At 40.1% G+C, this 21,489-nt stretch overlaps 1 protein-coding gene across 1 annotated transcript in view; it reads left to right on the top strand.

Moving 5' to 3' along the window:
- The window catches only part of SH3GL2 (SH3 domain containing GRB2 like 2, endophilin A1), a 102,356-nt gene that overhangs the window by 73,490 nt on the left and 7,377 nt on the right, over positions 1-21,489 (top strand). Inside the window, exons 2-7 of the mRNA XM_086770376.1 lie at positions 5,460-5,528; positions 8,903-8,975; positions 13,862-14,005; positions 16,771-16,904; positions 18,213-18,371; positions 19,823-19,926. Coding sequence (XP_086626502.1) covers positions 5,460-5,528; positions 8,903-8,975; positions 13,862-14,005; positions 16,771-16,904; positions 18,213-18,371; positions 19,823-19,926 — 683 coding nt within the window. The remainder of the gene's footprint in view (positions 1-5,459; positions 5,529-8,902; positions 8,976-13,861; positions 14,006-16,770; positions 16,905-18,212; positions 18,372-19,822; positions 19,927-21,489) is intronic.

Genomic DNA, 21,489 nt, shown 5'->3' on the forward strand with positions numbered 1-21,489 from the left:
AATCACCAGAAAATCTCCACTCTTGCTTACTGTTATTGCTGAGAGTGTGATTTGCCACAAGGAAGTATGCTTCATTATCTGCAGAGAACTAAGGCCATGACCATAAACTTGAATTGCAGATGTCACATATTTTCGGTGGTAACAAATTCTGATATCGTAAATGCCAAACTGTGCAGGTTCAAACAGACAGAGAAATTATCCTGCAAGTGGCCATTTTGTGTTACTCTAGCATGTGAAGTGACAGAAAGAATAAAAAAACCCCTTGATTAGAGACTGTGCTTTTTATAAATGTTCTTTTTCAAATGTTTTCTCCTTCTGAAAAGCCTGCAGTGTTGGCAGACCGTCACCATGTGTACAGAGACTTCTTCCCATTAAAATATGTATTTCTCACTACTTTCTTTTGGAAGTCAGCTCTGTCTTCCTTGTGTTTGTAAAGCTAACAAAGCATCGCAGCACTTCAGAGCATGTTTGAAAATATTTAACAAACTTAAAGATACTTCTATCACTGTGCTTCCAGAACAGGAACACTTACAGTGATAGGTAAAATGGCAAAAAATGCATGGAAGAACTGTAGAAACCTGTGGAAGTGATATGAGGCTATCAGGCATGAGAAATCAACAAAGTGCTTGCATTTAACAAGCACGAAGTACAGAGAGCATTATTTTTCTCCATCATGAATTTGTAAGTGGCATTCATTACTGTTTCATGTAGCACTCATGTTAATGAAATTTTTATTCCTTCCATCCTGTCCACCGTGTGGCAATTTGATGCCCCTGCAGTGTCAGCATCCTTCCTTTTAGGGGTAGAGAAGTTACACCATGGAAACTGAACTGGGTGGTGAACATCATGCAAGGACGATGTCCAAACTATCTGAATGGGCAAGCCAGTCTAGCATGGCGGTAGTGATAAAAAGTGTAAAGAAGTAGATCAGAGTTTGAGTAAAAATGTTGCTGTCCTCTGTCTTTGGAGCTATGAACACGTGCCATGAAGAAGACTGTTACTTTTTCAGTCTTACTGTGCTGTGACTGCTTTGCAAACAGGTCGTTCAGTTTGCATCACAGGCAAAGGCAGTGTATTGTGGTAGTAATCTATTCAAAGCTGGGTTTCTCCCCCCTATATGGAAGCAAAGCTGCCTTCTATACATGCTGCCAGACTAGTATTTAATGAAATTAATAGAGCTGCAGACTCAGGTAACTGCTATTGTAGTTTAATGCTGATGTTGGTTGGGCAGTGGCATATCACACTGTGCAAGGCTTTCTGCTAGCCGTTGCTGGAATTGTGAATTGTTTGGAAGGCACTAGGTACAACCCAGCATAATTCTCATGGAATAGCTGTCTAATGCACGTTTGATTTACATTAATATCTTGTGAGAAGTGAGAGATGAGAGCATTACATTCATGTTGTCATTAGAGGACTGCTGTATGGGATACTGTACAAGTGTATTCATCAGTGTATTCTGTAAAAGGCAACTGGAATTTTCAGCATATTTGTAGTGACTGCACAAGCACTTTTTTTGTCCTGCACAACATGCTGCATCATGACACAGCAACAGAAAAAAAAAGTTTAATTGCACAACTATATGAAATATTAAACAAATGGCTCCATAACTAAGACCTAATAAGTTTTGTTGTTTCACATTAAGTCCATCTGCCAAGTCATACTCCTATCCTATGGCTTATATTTCAGATCCTGTCATCATTTACCAAAATCTGCCTTTAAAAAATTATATGTCAGGGGAAAAAAAAGGTTTATTTTTTCCCTTAAGTGTAGGATTCATGCTGCTTTTGTTGTCCCTATTAAAACCACTCTAACTAGCAGATGTTAATATTCTACCTGAGTGGAAATGGGATTGTTATAAAATTGGAACTTGTTCTGAGGCAGATAGCATGTGTTTCCAGTCATATAAAATATGGAGATCCCAACTGTAAAACATCACATTGTTAGGTGTAGAAAAGGTTTGTGTATTTTTGATGCACAAAAATGTTTTCATGGTGTCTTTCCCCAACCCAGAAAAATGTTTGTCTGTTGAATCTGTTATTTTTCATGAAAGTATATTGATATTTTAATGATAATTTTATTGTAAAGGCTTTTTGGAGGCAAGATGGAATAGATAATCAAAATCAGAAAGAGAAGGCACAATTACAACATGACTAAATAATGTTGGATGTGGAATTAGATTAGGTCTTGATTCTTCCATGTGACTGGACCAGGAGGAGATGTAGTATGACCTTTTTTAAAGGTAACTTAAAAGGCCTAATTTTCATTCTGTTCTAAAGCAAGAACCAAAATGTTGAAACCTCGACTAAAATGACATGGCAAAGGAGACTTTTGTTTTCTGGCTAGCTGTAGCTATTAGCTGGCAATGTTTGTGACTGCTTCTGAACCTTCAGCAGGAGAGCAGATCCTCAGCCAATGTAAGCTGGCATAGCTTCATGACTTACAGTAATCAAATCTGACAGTCTTAGAGAATGGTGGAGCAGTAGCCTTAATGAAATGCTTTAACAGTTGATTTGGAGGATGGATACAAATGAAATTAAGAATGTATCTAAATTCTGTTAATATAGTGATGACATAGATGTGGGCTCTGTTGCAAGTGCTTAGGCTGCCTTTCTCAAGCCCACTGCTCCCACCCGACCACTTTAGATTATGGCCTTGCAAAGGGGGCTTAATATCCTCTCTGAGTAGATTTCCCCCTTCTGCCTTAAGGGGCAAAAAATATAGAGGGTTTAATTTTTTTTTTCCCTTAAATTTGAATCCTTAATTTGAGTTCTCATCTCTGACTGCTGTGAGGCAGTTGCCTTCAAGAAAAAAAGAAAAAAACAGTATTTAAATTGTCAAGTGGGATTTTGGTTCAGCTGCACTTTTTCTCTGGTCTGTCAGTGCTTTTCCAATTCAGATTTTTGGATAATGGAGATGAATGTACTTACTTGAGGGCCTGTAACTACCCTGAAAGAAGAGTCACCCAGCTCCGGAAGGGCTGAAGGCTTCACAGCTCATCTCTCTCCTTTGGCTCACCTCTGTTGTTTGTAACAGTGTTTGACTCAGAGCTTTAGAAACAAATTTTACGCTTGGTACATAGTTTTGTTAGTCACCTTGCACGGGTGACTCATGATGTGAGGCTAATATTGACAAAGTGACCAAAAATGGAAGGCATGTTTAGAGGAGAGGGATGACCTGCCTTTTTGCCTCAGCAGTGACCAGTCCAGCGGACTGCAGAGCTGCCTAGTCATAGGTTCCTCAGCTGGAGTCACAATGAATGTGGAGGGAAGGAGCAATTGCTATGGTTTGTAGGTGTGCGATGGGATCTTTAGGGCATCTCTGGGGACTATAAACCATGTCTTTGCAAATCCTCATCAACTACGAAAATATCTCAAAGTGATGAAAAGTAAAGCTAGAGCTGAAAAGGACTCGAACGTTAATTACCTTTGAGTACTCTGTATCCTAAGAGTTGAACTTCAGTTATTCAAAACCTGACTTGAATATTTATGTACTAGTATATTTGCATACTGTTTTTTTCAGGGACCTGAAATTTTTGTGGTAGAAAGCTCCCATGCAGATTTTGCCATGTAATCTGTAATAGGAGGTCCATTTGCAGAAAATTAATTCATGGATTGATGAAGAAAACTTCTCATCTTTTATGCTTCCTTTCTTACAATTTTTTGCAGAGACTGCAAATGAATAGCACCTTTCTGGACACTGAATCTATCTCTTGTCCCCAGCACAGAATTTGAAATCTGTGATTTTTTGTGGCACTTCACTAATCTCTGTAAGGCACAAGTTCAGTAATATAGACTACACAAACTCATCTGCATTCAGATTAATGATGAGAGCGTCTGCATGGATTTGCACATCTCTTGTGTATAGGAAAGAAAGGATAAGTAAAGTTCTTTGCTTTTTCCACATGTTTCATAATATTGGTGTCTCATTAATGCACTGTTTTGGGTACTAATTTGCAAAAAGCTGACAAGAAAACAGACAGAACCGATAGCTGTTTCCTATTGCACAGGTAATTATAGCCTACATTAGTAAGCGCTTGGCCATGCTGCACTTGCAGCTTTGTTGGAATGAACTGGAGTGAATTTGAAATTAATCAAATCTCTGTATTTTATTAATGTCGCGTGAGTGATTGACTGTGGGTCTTCCTCCTCTCTGTACTGAAAGAAAGCTTCAGAAGAGCTAACACAGTGGTTGGAACCAAGAGCAAAAACGTGCAATTTTTTCTTTCATTTCTCCTTCTTTATTGCAGGAGTCACTTCACTGAAAGCAGTAGATCCACTTAGTTAAAACCATCTGAATATGATTCGGAGGCATCTAGGAAAGTTTGTAAAATTAAATGGCGTTCAGCACGAAGAGCTAAAAATAGAGAGAAAACAGAGAGTCATATGTCTGATTAATTTCTTACGACAAATACCAGCCCATTGAAAGATTAGTACGTTCACTGGATCATATGCACCTGCCTTAGTCATGGAGTTACACCACTAAAACACTTTGTGACTGACAATGCAATTGCTAAAATCCATTTTGAATGGTGCTGCACAGCAGTTACTGCTCAAATCTGTTACTGTCATTTTTACTGACAGTAGAGGGAAACTCAGTTCACTATGTTCCACTGAATCAGGGAAAGGAAATGGTAGCAAAAAAAATTTCCAGTTTCTTTTCAAACTGAGTATTTCATAAAAAAACCCTGAATTTACTAAAGACACGACACCAAAATTCCCTTTCATTCTTTCTAATAGATCTGTCAACTTGATATTTTATAGATAATTCATGTGAACCTCTAGCTTTTGCATGGTGTGAATTTAGGTTTTTTTTGTTTCTACCTATCATGTTTATTTTAAACTTTATTTTTAAGGGTGAAGGTCTGGTTGTGCTTTAGTCAGTATGTTTCTGAGAGTTCCCAGGTGTGGGTGCCTGTTGCCTTCTGGATTTCTAGAGTCAGGCCTTGGGAACTTCTTCTTGCTCTGTGCTTAGGCGTGATTATTATTCTTAGTGTTGCATTGGACAAAGCAGCTGGGGCCAGTTTTCAGCTCTGATAAGAAATTTTTTAGTGCCTTGATTCCTTCCCAGTTCATTCTATCAAGCCATCTCCTTCTTCATCAGCACACACGACCATGGATATTTCTGTCTGCTGAATAGAGTTCTGTCATTATTGATTATTGCGTGATAAGTTCCAAGATACAGACTTTCATTCAACAGAGAAATAGAGGTGTGATCTTTTAAAGACATGATAATATGTACTTCTGACAGAAGCGGAAGATTGAGTCTGTGAGACTTAAGCAGTAACATATTATTTTCTGATTTTTCAACTTCAAGTGTGTTTGAAATCAGTTTTTCAGAAAGAACAGTGTGCCTGAATGTTGTACCAACTTACAGAAAAAAGCACATTTCCACAGGAAAACAGAGTAGCTATTTTTTTCATTTATTGCTGAATCTGTTCGTTGTTCTTTTTTTAATTGCAGAAAGTGAGTGAAAAAGTAGGAGGTGCAGAAGGAACCAAGCTAGATGATGACTTCAAAGAAATGGAAAGGGTAAGTCTAAATGCAGAAGCATTTATTCGTTATTACCATTGATTTTTCCTTTCTAGGGCAGGAATTTCAAAGCTTTTGTCCCTGAACCACTCGAACAATTTTGAAAGACTTCTTATTCAGCAAAACCGAGCTTTCTGTTTCTTATTTCTTTTTGTTTTCTAAGCAAGGCATACATAATATATGGCACTCTTTATAATGCCAGTATTTCATTCAGAGATGGAGGCTGATGTCAGCTACAAATTAGTTTCAGTTAAACTATTGTACAGGATCTCTGAAAACACAGAGTCCGTCTACAAGAGGCTCATTTCAATGGCAAAGGGTGCCTGTAAGTCTCAGCTCCTTGAGCGTCAGTCAAGAGGAGCAAGAGCTGTCTGCCAAAGGGGGCTGACAGTGGCACTGGGATATTTATTCCTAGATTCAGAGATTCTGTTGGGCAACCACCACTGGCAAAGTGCCTTGGGTAGATGGGGCTAACCACTCAATAGACTGCTTGGTGAGTCTGGCAGTGTTTCTGTGGAGGGGAAAAAAAAGAAGCCACAGCTTCTCAGAAAGGATGAGTAGGGGCAGGTTTTTTCTGGCTTCGACTTTGAAAGGTCCTATCAGATCTTGTAACAGAATCTACTGCTAGGTGATTTGTAGGGTACGTATCTGATATATAATGCTGATCTGGAGAAACAGCAGCTATTTATCTGTACATTTGTATACTGAGATGGGGCAGAAACCTTGGATGGAAAATAAAGGATAAGGGCATATCCTTTGTACTTCTTACAGTTGAAGTACTGCAGAGCTCATTTCTCCCCTTCCTGCCCAGCTTCCCTTTGAATATGCCACAAGTATAGGCACTGCTGGCAAAACTGGAGAGTGTTAAGAAAGATTCAGAAAACTGATGCAAGGTTTGGAATGGAAAATAGGATGCTGCAACAGCCAGGGTGAGTCCCATGTAGTGCTTGTGGGCGGCATGGATTGGCAGCCCAGAAAATAAGAGGACTGATCATCATGAAGAGAATGGAGTAAGATCATCAGTTGCCTCCACGCTCCCTGCCTGGCCTGATGTCCCTTGCCAAGTTTTCTACTGGCAGCGGCCATGCTCCTTCTGCCTGTCCTCTGCCTTCTATGCCCTCGCCGCCACTATCCTCTGCAGCTTTCTAGCCCTTTCTGGGCACCCTACCAGGCAGTTCAGCTACTTATTCACCCAGGGCTGGCAAACCTTTTCTGCTTCTTTGTGTAGAGCACAGAGCAAGACCTGGCAGATGGCAGTGGCAACAGGAAACTGGAAAGGGGTCAGTCACAGCATGCTGCAACCAACCTATCTCAGGTGTTCTTTTTTTAAAATAGGAACTTGCCATTATGGTAAAGGAGTTCACTCTGTGGGACGCCACCCTGCAGAGAAATGCAATGTATCTTCATAAATGCAGAGTGCAGGACAGGTTACAGGAATCCCCAAATCTCTCAAAACAGCATTTTTTACTTTGAGCCCTGATTCTGAGAGAGAGAGTAGTTGCATATTTTGCTACCTGCAGCTTAGGAAGCTTATGCGGAGTACTTCTTCAGAAAGCAAGAATTACTCTTACAGTAGAAGAAAGTAATACTATTCAGTTCAAAGTATTTTAAATTCTTGGATAGAAAGTAATTCTTCATGGAGTCAGCCAGGGGAAATAAATGGTCAGTGCCTTCATACTGATAGGTTTCTTCAAACTGGAAACCGAGGGATACCTGGTTTTCCTTAGCCCACTTTTACCGGACCTCACTCTGGAAGAGAGAGACAGCCCATTTTATCATTGGTGGTAAGTTTGATTGACATCCACTTTCCCCTCATTTTTCCAGTTATTAGAGGAGGATTAAAGACAGCTAATTCTTCAAATAGTTTTCAATGACCATTTGCCATAGTTTAGCCCCACTCGGGACCAAACCATGCAGTCTCTCTCTCACCTCCCCCACCCTCACAGGGAACAGGGAGAGATAATATAAGAAAAAAAGGCTCGAGGTTTGAGATAAGGACAGGGAGAGATCTTTAAAGTTACCGTTACGGGCAAAATAGACTTGACTTGAGGAAAACTATTGGTTTATTATTAAAACCAAAGCAGGATAATGAGACAGAGAACAAGATAACTTCCCCCCACCCCTCCCTCTTCCTGGCCTTAACATTATCTCTACCTCCTTCCCCACCCCGAGTGGCACAGCGGGGAAGAGGGAATGGGGGTTATGGTCAGATCATCGCTTGTTGCTTTACGCCGCTTCTTGCTCCTCAGGGGAAGAACTCCTCACATTCCTCCCCTGCTGCACCATGGGGTCCCTCCCACGGGCTGCAGCCCTTCATGAATTGTTCCAGCGTGGGTCATCTCTTCTACGGGGTGCAGTCCCTCCAGAACAACTGCCCCAGCACAGGCCCTCCACGGGCCACAGCCTCCTTCAGGCATCTGCCTGCTCCAGCAGGGGTCCAGTGGGGTCCTCCCTGGGCTGCAGGTGGATCTCTGCTCCTCCGTGGGCCTCCGTGGGCTGCAGGGGCACAGCCGGCCTCACCATGGGCTGCACCACGGGCTGCAGGGGAATCTCTGCCTGGAGCAGCATTACTCCTCCCCCTCCTTCTTCACTGACCTTGGCGTCTGCAGCCGTTCCTCTCACCAGAAATTCTTCACAACAGGCAGGCAGACACCTCTCAGGTTCTCTTCACATCTCATCTCCTCTCCACTTCTTGCAGCCGGGCTGGGCCGAGTCAGGCCCAGTCGGCTGCCTGGCGGGAGGCCAGAGGGTGAGGCCTGCAAGGCCCACAAGGCTCACGCATCCCCTCTCTGTCCCGGCTCAGCATCCTCACATCTTCTTTTTCTTTTGTTTTTATTCTGTTTTTCTCCTTCTTAAATATATTATCACAGAGGCGTTATCAGGGAACATTCTGTTACCAATTGGCTCAGCCTTGGCCAGAAGTGGGTCCACCCTAGGCCCAGCCGAGTCCACTGGACAAAGGGGAAATTACTTGTAGCAACTTCTTACAGAAGCTGCCACTGTAGCCCCCCTCACTAAATAAAACCAGAATACCATTCTGTCAAAAACTTTTCCCTATTGTGGACACTTCCCAGGGTGATACAAGTTATCAGCATAATACAATGAGTTGTATCAATTTCCGAACACATCCTGAGGTACTCTGTACTAATGTCCTCATTTGAGATGGATATGCTATAAACTGGAACAGTGGACTCATGCTTTGGTAGTTTTCTGGGTATTGTCACCATTCTGGTACCAAGGCTGTTCTCAGGGACGTGAAAATAAAATTATAAGAAGAGTTAAAAGAATTTATGAGAATAAAAAGAAGAGAAAAAAAAATCTTCCTTTTGTCTAACATCTTTTTTTTTTTGTATTTGTGTAACTCTGTCCTTTAGAAAGTGGATGTTACCAGCAGGGCTGTTATGGAAATAATGGCAAAGACGATAGAGTATCTTCAGCCCAATCCAGGTAATGTAATTTCACAGTCTCATAGTACTTGCAGCACTTTTAGAAAATACTCTTTCTCTAATATATAGTCTGATAAATCTCATCCTCTCTAGTGCAGTTAAGATTAACACAAAATTGGGGAGGTTACTGTGAAGTAAAAGACAGAGATGAGTACAGGCTTCTGTATTAGGCTGTCAGGGGGAATGGAGACTGGCTTTGGAGGCTTTGTTTTCTATTTGTGTGTTCTTGCTTTAGATGAAGGGGCAGCATATGCCTGGAAACCAGGTGTATTTACTTAGAGGCATCTGAATGTCTGCACAGTGAGCATGGAGGGCTCCCAGGGAGCTGGAGATGGCTGTGGACTCCCCCAGGGGCGGACCACTGCTCCAGCCAGGAGCAGGGTAGTCAGAGGGCACTGGGGCAGCAGCAGCCCTGGCCATCAAGCAGCTGCCTGAGGATGAGAACCAGCTGAAGCCAGGCAAACACCCCACAGGTGTGGATCAGGATCAGGCATGGCAAGAGTGTCTGCATGAGACATCTCTTTATTCTACAGTCCCAGTCAGTCACTCTGTGTGAGGGAAGAGGACCAGGCTGTCCTTGCAGACCATGGGAAGAAAGACAAAGTTCTGAAGCAACTTCCTCCAGAACACAAGAAGAGATGTAACACCACCTTTCACCTGCTCCCGCAGCAATTTCCCATCCTCATTACTACGAAAGGGAGAGTGCCAAAGAGCTGTTGATGCTGAACTGGAGAAAAGGGCAGATAAATTGATGTAATCAGAGATTACTAAATTGAACCTTCAAAACAGAAATAAGTGATTGGTTTCCATGGGGAGATGAAAGAAAGGTTTTGTGATTGGGCTGATGGAGAGCCTATTGCCAAGGAATCTTCACAAGGAGGGGTGATCTGGAGCTGTTATAATCAAGAATTAAATTAAAGAACTTGAAGATTTCCATAGTAATCTAGGAACATAAGAGTTTTGATACTAGCATAAGTCAATGTTAGTTTCACCGATGGGGTCAACGGAGTTATGCTTGTGCAAAATTAGTGTGAAGGTAAAATGAAGCCCTCTGCCTACCATAAGAAGCTTAGAGTTTCATGGAAGTACAGACCAAATTCACTCATTCACTGTGAGGAATTTGTTCCCTAATAGCTGGAAACAAATTCGAACCAGTGTGGAATTCGAATGGTGTGGTATGATGAAGGGCTGTGGCTAGTATAGCTTAATTGGTGATGTTTTTATGTTAGACCACAGAGGAAAGGAGGATAATTTGAAGATGCTGCCAGTAGATTGAAAAAAGGAGGAATAATATTTACAAGTTCAAGAACTGCCTGAGAGAAAATAATGATGGCTAAAACGGTTTCTATGTCAACAGATGAAATACTGTTTATGACTTGAGTCCACAGCCTCATTGCTCATTGTCAACAAGCACTCTGCAGGAAAAGCAATAGAATTGACAAACATTATGGGGCTAGTGATAAAATTGTTAACTACTGTCAGGCTGCTGTTGTGCAACATCGTATAGACTGAGTAATAAGCTTTGGCTGTTTAGTGCTTCTGTGGCTGCCTTCCTGAGTGATTATGATTGCTGTGAATCATGAAAGAGGCTCACAGCAATAGTAGAGAGGAAGATTTCTGGAAGTAGCTAAGGGTGTGATTTCAGGCACTTCAGGCTGATGTTAAGTTTGCGGTGCTGCAGGAAAGAGCAGTTTCCACGCACTAGCTACACATCCCTTCATCTGCTTGTGGCGTGTGCAAGTAGAATCAGAAAATTAAAATTGTAATAGGCAGGAGGAAGATTTACTTTCTTGCCTATCAAATGAGATCATGTTATTCATTCCACAGCTAGGCAATGGTAGCAGACTGAGTAACAGGAAAGGAGGACTGACTTTTCAGTTGTCACCTGATCCTAGATGGTTTTATGCCAATTGCAAAAGGGCTTCCTATAGTGAGAAGAATTGCATGGAAAATTGCTTCTTTTTTCAATAAAATAAAAAATTTCCTCCTTAAAATTCTCCCTACAACTATATTACTGTTTACCTAGGGCACCAAAAATGCTGATTTTCAGTATTTCCTTTTTGCTTTTTCATTTTCATAAAAAATTAGAAACATTACATTGGGAAGTGGGGGGAAATTTAATCAAAAACAATTCTTTAACAGCAATATTTAACAGAAGATTTTCATTAAAAATTTACCTGGGTTGGTAAGGAGACGAAGGTTTGGGATGTAGCACTCAGTCCTTGATAAGTAAGATGTGCCCTGAGAACGTAAGTATGCTTGGATAACATAGTACTGCAGTGCTGGAGATCAGTTGGCTTCATCGTGTTTTGAAGGATCAATAAATGAAGTATCTAGCATTGTCTTAACTTCACAAAACAGTTAATTAACTAATGCTGAAAGGAAGAATGAAGAGCGAAAGGGAAGGGGAAGGGCAGGGAAGGGAATGGAAGGGAAGGGAAGGGAAGGGCAGGCAAGGGAAGGCAAGGGCAGGGAAGGGAAGAGGATATTAAAGACAAAGGTGAATTTATTGGAAGAGGTGTTGGGCTGAAGTTAGTGCGAATGAAAAAGATAGCTTTGTAGACTTCCCAATTACAAAAAAAAAAAAAACTTGAAGGACAGCTTAAAATAACTAAAATTGAACATGAGGGAGCCTCAGAGACTTTCCATGCAGAGGTACATAAGCATAATTTCAAGAAAAAGAGGTGCAGAATTAACAAGATTCAGAGTACAAAGAATGAGCACTTGAGCCCAATGCTGAAGTTTCTTGCAAACTCTTTTGGCGGTATTCTTATGATTCACCATGGCTCTCTTAACACCTAATCTTAAAGTGAATCATTAGTGACACCATGAAAGTCAATGTAAGGGAGAGGGAGTGTAATTGGGAAAAGAATCAACCATTTAAGTTGCTTCTGTGTAGTGTTCTGTGCATCTCTGCCTGTCCTCAGGTTGAAACATAACTTAGAGAAGGAAGCGCGTGCCACTAGCACAGTAAAACAATTAAAATTAAAGGGCTCATGATGGGATTTTGAGATTATCTAAGCACAAATTTACCTCTTCTCCAATGGAAGTTACTGGAGTCAACCTTAAAGTAAGAAAAGTGGAATAAGACTACCAGTGGATGTATTCTAAGATTTCCTACTAGATCAGGATTCTAATGTAATAAATATTAAATTATTAGATGAATCACTGAAGCATGAATTTTTCATACTTACCTTTCTTCGCTTTATGTTTTATTTCTTGTCCTTCCTTTATTGTCCTTTCATGTTTTTCATTCTTTCCTGTACCTTTTGCTTTGTACTCTCACCTGCCTGTCCACAATATAGCCACTTTACTTTTTTGTAGTCCCTCTTACTTTTTTTTTTTCTTTTATTTCTGAAAATACTCCCATTTGTTCCTGTTTTAATTCAGCTTGCTGCTTCCATTCCTCTGACTGATTTTGTTTGGGCCTTAGTTTCTTTTGTGCTTCTGTATTTTCCCATTTGATGCCATTTGTAAAGGCCAGACACTTCATTAGCATGCGGTTTCTTATACTGAACAGTCAGCCAGTCTGCAGACTGTAGTTTTGTAGTGGGTAGAAACAGAAGGCATCCAGAAATTCATACGCTGAAAAGCACGATCTGGTAGCACTCAAGGGTAGTGAGAAAGCGTACAAAAACATAATTACTATATATTAAAAATACGTTATCCTTTCATAGCTGCTTCTCAGGCAAAATAAGTACTATGACACTTCCTTGATTTTCCTGTGTCTGTCTCTGTCTGTGCATGCATTTGTATGCCACAAAGTGAAATGTATTCAGCAGCAAGAACCATCTCTTGATATGCACTTTCAGGAATAAATTAAGAGCAAAACAGTCATTGATTCCAATCTGCTAATGTTTTGTTTTGTTGCAGAAATGTGTGCAAGGTTGAGTTTTGAGCTATGAAATCACACATCTGTGTGAGCTACTAATGTTTTATAAACAGAAATGCTAACTTACAAGAGCAACTAACAAAGTCAATCCTTTGCAAGAAGGAAGGTGGAGACATTCATAGCTGCCCTCCTGTAGCACACACAATAATGTATGTAGAAATACCCACTGAGTAAGCTGTGCTGGCAATAGGATTTATCTGGCCAAATTTGAAGTCAAGAGGCATTAATTAATTCACTTTGCAAGCCATTCACATTCTGGAGTTGCAAAAATTCACTAAAGCACATCATCATACAAATTAGGTCTTTTATGTTTGCTGTCTTTATTTTCATCAATTATTATAATTGTGTACTTTCTTTTGATGTGGAATTGTGTGTCTGAAAGAAAATACAAGCTAAAGTAGAGTTGAAAAACATATTGATGTAGGAGTGTCCTCAAAACCCCATAAAAAGCAAAAAGTGTTTCCAGGGTTGCTAGACATCATATTTGGAGACATAGGTTTTGTTTAATGTTCTACAACAGAAAAACTTTCAAACATTTAAAAAATGTGGGGCAACACAGTTTAATCTTGAGTGTACCTAGTCTGGAGTTTTCCTTAAGAAGAAGGCTGGCTCAATCTGCTGTCCATCTGAGGATTTTACGATTAAGAAATTGAGGATAGCTTAAAGATTTTTCTACCTGTGTTGTGATGTGTGTCAGACATGCTAACCTGAGAGTGTACTTGGGCTTTCTTCTGTCCAAGTCATTTCAAGGGAAACTTTATCTTAAAGGTCAGGACAGAGCCTCCTGTCTGGCCTACCAGCAGAAGAAAAAAGTCACCAAAAACATTTCACTCCTTTGCTCCAAAAATAATTGATTAAAACCAAGACTTAATCCTAAACATAGATAATGTCCTTCAAATACACCGTAGGTAGCTGAGATAAATTTAAAGAATGCATTCCTGTCTGTGTAGTCAAACTGTTGCACATTTGTGATCTCTGTCACTTGCCTGCTTTAGCTTCCAGAGCTAAACTCAGCATGATCAACACTATGTCAAAAATTCGGGGCCAGGAAAAGGGACCAGGTTACCCTCAGGCTGAAGCTTTGCTGGCAGATGCGATGCTGAAATTTGGCCGAGAACTTGGAGAAGAATGCAACTTTGGTAACTTGATTTCTTCCCTTCCCATTATAATGCAATAAAAATAATAGTAAAATGTAATATAACTTTCATTATTAAAGTGTTGCGCTCTTATAAAGGAAGAACTTCTGCAAGAAGTGTCAGAGTTCTGCTTAATCTCCTTTAAGGTCGGTCTAGGCCTGTTGAGTATCTTTTGCATATTTGGCCTGGAGGGTTTTTTTATTGTGTATGAAAGTAAAATTGTTTCCATTTGGATCCATATCCATATAGACTTTAGGCTCTCTGTCATAGACTGTGTTACTGGGGATGTGTTGGGATTGAAGATGTATGTGTACATGGTCAGAGATCATATTCTTGTCCATGCCTGTGTACAATAAAACCCTTTGGTCCTCAGAATCCTTATAATAAATGTTATTGTCTTCATTACAGGCAAGGAATAAAGGCTAATAGACTTTTAGTAGATTTTAACCTTTTTTTCCTTACCAAATTCCACATTTTAAGGCACTAGTGAATACTACTGTCTTATCTGTCAACTGCTCCTTCCTCCAAGCCCCAAATGCGTTTACAGCTGCCTGAGTTAGAAATTTTAAATCATAGAATCATAAAATAGCTTGGGTTGAAAGGGACTCCTAAAGGTCATCTAGTCCAAGGCCTCCTACAAGGAGCGGGGACATCTCCAGCTAGATCAGGTTGCTCAGAACCTCATCCAACCTGACCATGAATGTTTCCAGGGATGGGGCATCCACCACCTCTCTGGGCAACCTGTTCCGCTGTTTCACCACTCTCATAGTGAAAATTTTTTTCCTGATGTCTGATCTGAATCTACTTCCCTCTATTTTAAAACCATTACTCCTTGTCCTATCACAACAGGCCCTGCTAAAGAGTTTCACCTGCCTGTCTTTCTTAAAAGCCCCCTTTAGGTACTGGAAGGCCACTATAAAGTCTTCCCAGAGCCTTCTCTTCTACAGGCTGAACAGCCCCAACTCTCTCAGCCTATTCTCACAGGAGAGGTGCTCCAACCCTCTGATCATCTTCATGGCCCTTCTCTGGACTCCCTCCAATAGGTCCACATCCTTTTTATGTTGGAGGCTCCAGAACTGGATGCAGTATTTCAGGTAGGGTCTCATGAGAGCGGAATAGAGGGGCAGGATCACCTCCCTCAACCTGCTGGCCACACTTCTTTTGATGAAGCCCAGGATGAGGTTGGCTTTCTGGGCTGTGAGTGTGCATTGTCAGCTCATGTTGAGCTTGTCATCCACCAGCACTCCTAAGTCTTTCTCCTCTGGGCTGCTCTTGATCCATTCTCTGCCCAGCCTGTATTTCTGCCTGGGATTGCCCCAACCCATGTGCAGGACCTTGCACTTGGCCTTGTTGAACTTCATGAGGTTTGCCTGAGCCATCCCAGGCAAACGATGAGGTTTGTCAAGGTCCCTGTGGATGGCAGCCCTTGCCTCCAGAATGTTGACTCCACCACGCAGCTCAGTGTCGTTGGTGAACTTGCTGAGGGTGCACTCAGTCCCACTGTCCATGTCCCCAGCAAAGAAAAACTGAGACTTAACATTGTGTTCTTCAGCAGTAGAGGTCTAACTAAAAGAGATGACATTCATGACAGGATCCTTTATATCTTTGTCCTATTTGTGTGGGCTACTCTGTGGCCGTTTTTATATGGCAACACACAGGACCACAAATAGGACTGTGAAAATGCTATTTCCTATTTGAATCTTTATAAAATGTCGTTCCTGGCATAAAGACATTTGCAGTGGAAAAGGTACTTTCTTGTTTTTTTATATGTTTTACTCGTTAGCTTGGCAGATTTCAGCTGATTTCTGCTAAAGACTATGGAATTGTTTGTTTAATTGGGTGCCTCTCATTTGCTAAATTTCAAACACATTTTTAAAGGGAAAATTAAGAACTAATAGAATTTACATTGTGCAAATTGCTGTATATTTCCTGATTATTGCAGTAGCACACAGCAGAATAGATATGGCAATTATTTTCACATTCTTAACTAATAGCAGCTGTTATGGCTGTTTGTTACTCTTCATCCCAGTTGGCAGGCTCTCTAGTTTTGCAGTGCATTGCTGGCATCTCCTGCTTGGGAGACAAAGCTCCCTCTGATTTCTCACATTTTTAGTTTTTCAGACCCTTTGTATTCTTTTGAAGTGTTTTTTTTTTTTTTGCACCAACCTACATTTCTAACCAGGAGGGTCTTTTTGAGCTTCTTGGTTTTGTTTGTATGCAGAGAAGGTAAACCAGAGTGGTAATTTTTGTGGCCCTCAAGTTAATCTTGTAGGAAATTGCAGAAGACAGCTCATAAAATCTCATAAAAAATATTTCTAAAAGAAAATTCTGTGAAATTGTTAAGAATTTTCACATTTGATATTGTCATCAGTCTCACTGATACAAACAGGGAGATGTAGACTTGCGTTAGAGCTATTTTCATATTCAGCCTAGTGTTTGCTGACGGCAACACTGGAGCAAATACAGATGATTCTTTTCTAGCATGTTTGTTACACCAGACTGAGGAATGAAAGGACGATGAGCAGTGTGGAGGAGTCTGTCTTCTTGCAGCGTGGGTCCTCAAGCTCAGCTATGTTACAAGGCATAAACTGGGGGCTGCAGAAGTGTAAAATCCGTGTTGCCCTTTCACATAGTGCGTCATACTGTGTTTCTTTCCTAAATTTGAGGCTTAAAATGAAATGTTAACTGAAATTTCTGTGACTCAAGTTTCATTCTACAGTGATTTAGAACTAAGTTATTTTGAAATAACTGGACAACTTTTATTTCAGGACCAGCACTTGCAGATGTGGGAGAAGCTATGAAGGAGCTTTCTGAGGTCAAGGATTCTTTAGACATGGAAGTGAAACAAAACTTCATTGACCCACTTCAGAATCTCCATGACAAAGATCTGAGAGAAATACAGGTATTGCCCTCAATGTGGCATTTTAATAATGCCAAATGTGCAGACTGTCTATATGTTCAAAATTTATGTTAGTCATGTAGTTTAAAATGGGCTTTCAGGTTTGCAGATGATCTGATTTTAGTCTCTTTTGGCTTGAGTTTTACTTTTCAATTCTGTCTTGTTAATGGTTTAGAAAAGGGAAGATGAAAATTCTAACATTTGTTGATGGCAGCATCATCAAGCATATGCAGGCATGAACACAGTACTCTAATCCTACAATCTGAAAGCTTATTTCATTAAACAGATGAGCACATGTTTACATTCAGTTTTCTAGTGTATGACATCTGAGGTCATTGTGATAGTTGCCTCTAGACTGGCACTACAGTTTTGTCTGTATGAAGACTGTGCCCAAAACTTTCTTAGGAATTTTGAACACAAACACTGTTTGCTTACATGAATTATGTAACTTGTAAACCAAGAACCAGAACGCATTTAAAGAGAAGAATCTGTTTGCTCACATACTTCTGCAGAGAAAACCTAATTGTATAATTGGAAGTAAAAGTGCCTCCCAATTCAGCAAATGCTTATCTGTATAGGTAATTTCTTCTGAGCTCAGTAAGGCTTTGATATTTTTAAATGTATGTGAAAGAAAGATGTCTTAGTCACTTTGATACACTTTACAAAGTTGACAAAGTTATAAATGTTATAATAGATGACAAATTGACTTTTCTGAGGGAAAGTAAACACCTAAGTATTCAAGCTCACGCTGGTAGCTTTTGGCGAGCTTGATGTGGCAGCTGCTAAACATATTGACATGAATGTTACATCAGTTAATAAACTATAAAATTTTTAATAAAAGATAACATCAAGATCCTTTGGTGTCTGATGGAAATGATTAAAGTATTTTCTGTTGCTTTTTTATGAGAACTGTTACACAAGCAAAAATATACTAACTTGTGCTTTTAGCAGAGTTTTCTCTTAAACATCTATGGAAAAAAACATAGTGTTGAGGTAATTCTGCAGGGTTAAAAAGCTAGAAACTCACATAACTTTTAGACAGGTTAATTGCACTTATCCATTCTACATGGCCTTTTTTAATGTTGAACGTCTGTCATTTAGACAGCAGTGCACCAAGGCTTCTTACATGATATGTAAAACCATCTTCTTCATTGTTCTGTATTTCTCCCTTCTGGGGAAGGGTTGGTGTACAGCACCATGTGCTGTTGCACATGCTTGTGAATGTACATGGGCTACCTGATTACAATGCAGTATAAGGAGAGTTAGGGAACATCCTTTATTCTGTGCTTGCATTTGTGCTTTTTTTTTTAGCATCACTTAAAGAAAATGGAGGGTCGACGCCTGGATTTTGATTACAAAAAGAAAAGACAGGGCAAGCTCCCTGATGAAGAACTTCGTCAAGCTCTTGAGAAATTTGATGAATCAAAAGAAATTGCTGAGTCAAGCATGTTCAACCTTCTGGAGATGGATGTGAGATATCCCTTGTTAATATTTGAGCTGAATCTTAAAATGAGAAAGATACTGGTTCAGCAGTGAGGGCAGTCTAAAGTAGTCTAAAACTGTAAAGCCTTATTAAATCCATGATACCACAGATTCCTGTCACTGTACAATGGGGAAGAATTTACCTCCTTGATGGACTCAGTGAGAGGTGCAGAAGCTATAGTAATGTACAGCATGCAGATGTAGGACTAATTTTATAGGTAACTGAGCTAAAGAACATAAATCCTCTGTAGCATTGTTGTGCTTCCTAAGTGCATAGTGTTACTTATAAAAGCAAAATATCATCCTCCTTAGAATTATGTGAATGTAAGTCATGACTTTTACTTAGCTGTTTGTTTACTTAGAGTTTGAGCCAAGGCTTTTGCTCAAGTGTGTGGGCTACCGGGAGGACTGGTAAAGATCAGAGATGATGAACTCATAACCCCATTGTCTCTGCTGTAATCAGAGACATACTGAATATGAAAGTCAAAGTTAATGTAACTGCTCAAATCTGACTCTGCAGCATATTTTTTTTTTGCTTACAGACTGGTTTAGAGTTGAGCATCTATTAGGCTTTTTAATCTTTTATTTGAAACTATAAAATCAAGTAAGAAAAAAAATGTGTCTCTTTTGGAGAAAAAAAAACATTTCAGCTGAAGCTGTCTTAAAGAATATGTGGTCAAAGGAAGTTTAAATACACACCTAATTGAATTCTTCATTTTGTTACTGAATTGCTGTAGAGGGGGCATAACAAACCTGAAAATATTTGCTTATTAGAAATTAAATACAGCTGTGTTGAAATGAAAGAAATGTAACAAGTTTGTAGTTTTAATCCTTGTAGTAACCTTCAACCCCATGTGGCCAGATAGGGCTGGTCTGCATTACACCATTGTGGCATTGTGTGTTATGCAAGCTGCTAGCAACTGCATTGCCCACACAAGAATTTTGGATTATTTTTCCCTCATTAAGTAGAATGCTCTCTGCCTGCACTACAAATATTCTGCAGCCAAGAGTGTGTAGTATCTTCCTGGTTTGGTCTGCTTCACAGGCCAGAATACAACAGAAACATAAGCATAGTTCCGATGGTTTTGTGCCCCAGAGGCAGGGACGAAGAAGGTCTCTTATGCTCTGATTACAATCTCATTTTTACGTTCCTAGTGTGTGCTGAATGGGGTAGGTCTGTAGGCTGCTGTTCATGCAAATCAGCCATGGAGATGATCAGTGGAGAAGAGTTGCAGTTACCATTCCAGATCAGATCATAACCACACATGGTAATGAATAAAGACTGATATGTAATTATTTACAAACTACAATGATGAATCAAGCTTTTAGAGATGTAAGTAAAACTGTCTTTGTAGTGTCAGTGTGACGGTGGTCTTTACTCACTATTGCTGAGCTGTTAGTACTTGATTAAGATCTGACTTTTTAATATCAATCCTCAGATTGAGCAGGTGAGCCAGCTTTCTGCTCTCGTACAAGCCCAGCTGGAGTACCACAAGCAGGCCACACAGATCCTACAGCGAGTTACTTCTAAGCTGGAAGACAGGTAATGCACTTTTTGTAAATTTGTTGAATTGGGTTTTTTTTTGTTTTAGTCATGGGCAGAAAACCTATGAGTAGAATGCAGTACTTTTGCAACTTGGTAATTGTGTGTTTATGAAGACGAGGGCCATGTCATTAGGTAATTGGAAGCTGAGGTTTATATGTTTTGGAGATGCATGTACTTCTGAGTATGACTGAATGAGGGCTGGGTTCAGGAAAGCATCTCAGCTCAGTAAAGCTGTTAAATGTCATTTGACTGAAAGCAAGTGTTCAGGACTTACAACTTTGGATTCCTTACCATTCCTGCATGTATTCACAAAGTAATCTTTCTCAGAGATGATCTTAATGATTGCTATTGAAAAAAAAAGTAGCTTGTTACAGTCTCATCTGCCTGAAGATCTTCCTGAGCCAGGTAGTGAGACACTCATCATTTGCCACCTTATTAAATACTCCTTTTTTTCTTGCTTTATTATCAGATCAAACTTGATAGAAGGCTCAGTTGAGTTTATTTCTTCCATCCCCTTTTCTGTAGCTGTGACTGCTATCTCAGAATTGATACAATATCTTTTTAATAGAATTTTAGAATTTTTAGTTTAGAATTTTTGTTTCTACCAACATGAAACAGATTGTTCCCCCTTGAAATGAGGAAGATAATGTTTGTAAAAGTTCATCAGATTTCCACACACATGTCCTTCTTCAAGGAAACTTAGTGTATAAGAAAGATTTCTTTAGTCTACATGGTGCTGGAAGACTCTTCCTAAAAGCTGGACGTAATTCCCAAAAGCAGGTAATGTTTACATACTGTGTGAAGGCAGCTTTTTAATTGCACATGATTCTTTGCTGTTTTCTGATGTCATTAGATCTAGTTTCTGGTACTACTGGGTCTGTCAGTGTTTATTTTTCTCAGAACACAAAGTCTGTAAGCCTCATCCAGTTCTAAGTAATAAAATTTCTTTGCAATTAGGAGCAGCACTTGTTTTGGTGGGTAGGATGCCCAGCAGGCTGTTTCTGGATACAGTTTGCAGTACCCCCTAAACAGCTAACAGAATGATTTTCAGCACTTCCAAATGAATACCGCGATTCACTTACTTTACAGAGACATTAAGAAACCCTCAGGAGCAGGTGGGTTGTTCTTTAGTCTGGAGGTTATGCCATAAAGGGAACATACCTCTCTGAAACTCATCTCTCTTCCTGTATCAATTCAGATAATCTTTTGCCCTTTTGAAACTTCTGCTAAGCAGTCACTATCTTTGCTTTAAGTTTCAGCTCTAAATAATTTTAGCTTTTCGAGAACCTTGCATCAGACTGCTATTACACATCAGCTGAAGTAAATCTAATTGTCCATGTGACAGTCGAATAGTATTTCAAGGCTGGAGTCTTCTCAGTCCTCATAGAGTCCCTTTGTCATCTCTAGACAGGCCATTTCCTTATCTTCATAGTTTACAGCTGGTTGCTGATTTCCTTGTCTCCTGGCTTGGGCCTTCAGTTATAGAATCAGAGAATCATAGAATAGTTTGGGTTGAAAGGGACCTTTGAAGATCATCTAGTCCAACACTCCTGCAAGGAG

Source organism: Chlamydotis macqueenii, chromosome Z, assembly GCF_036417535.1.
Source record: "Chlamydotis macqueenii isolate bChlMac1 chromosome Z, bChlMac1.mat, whole genome shotgun sequence".
NCBI lineage: Eukaryota > Metazoa > Chordata > Aves > Otidiformes > Otididae > Chlamydotis > Chlamydotis macqueenii.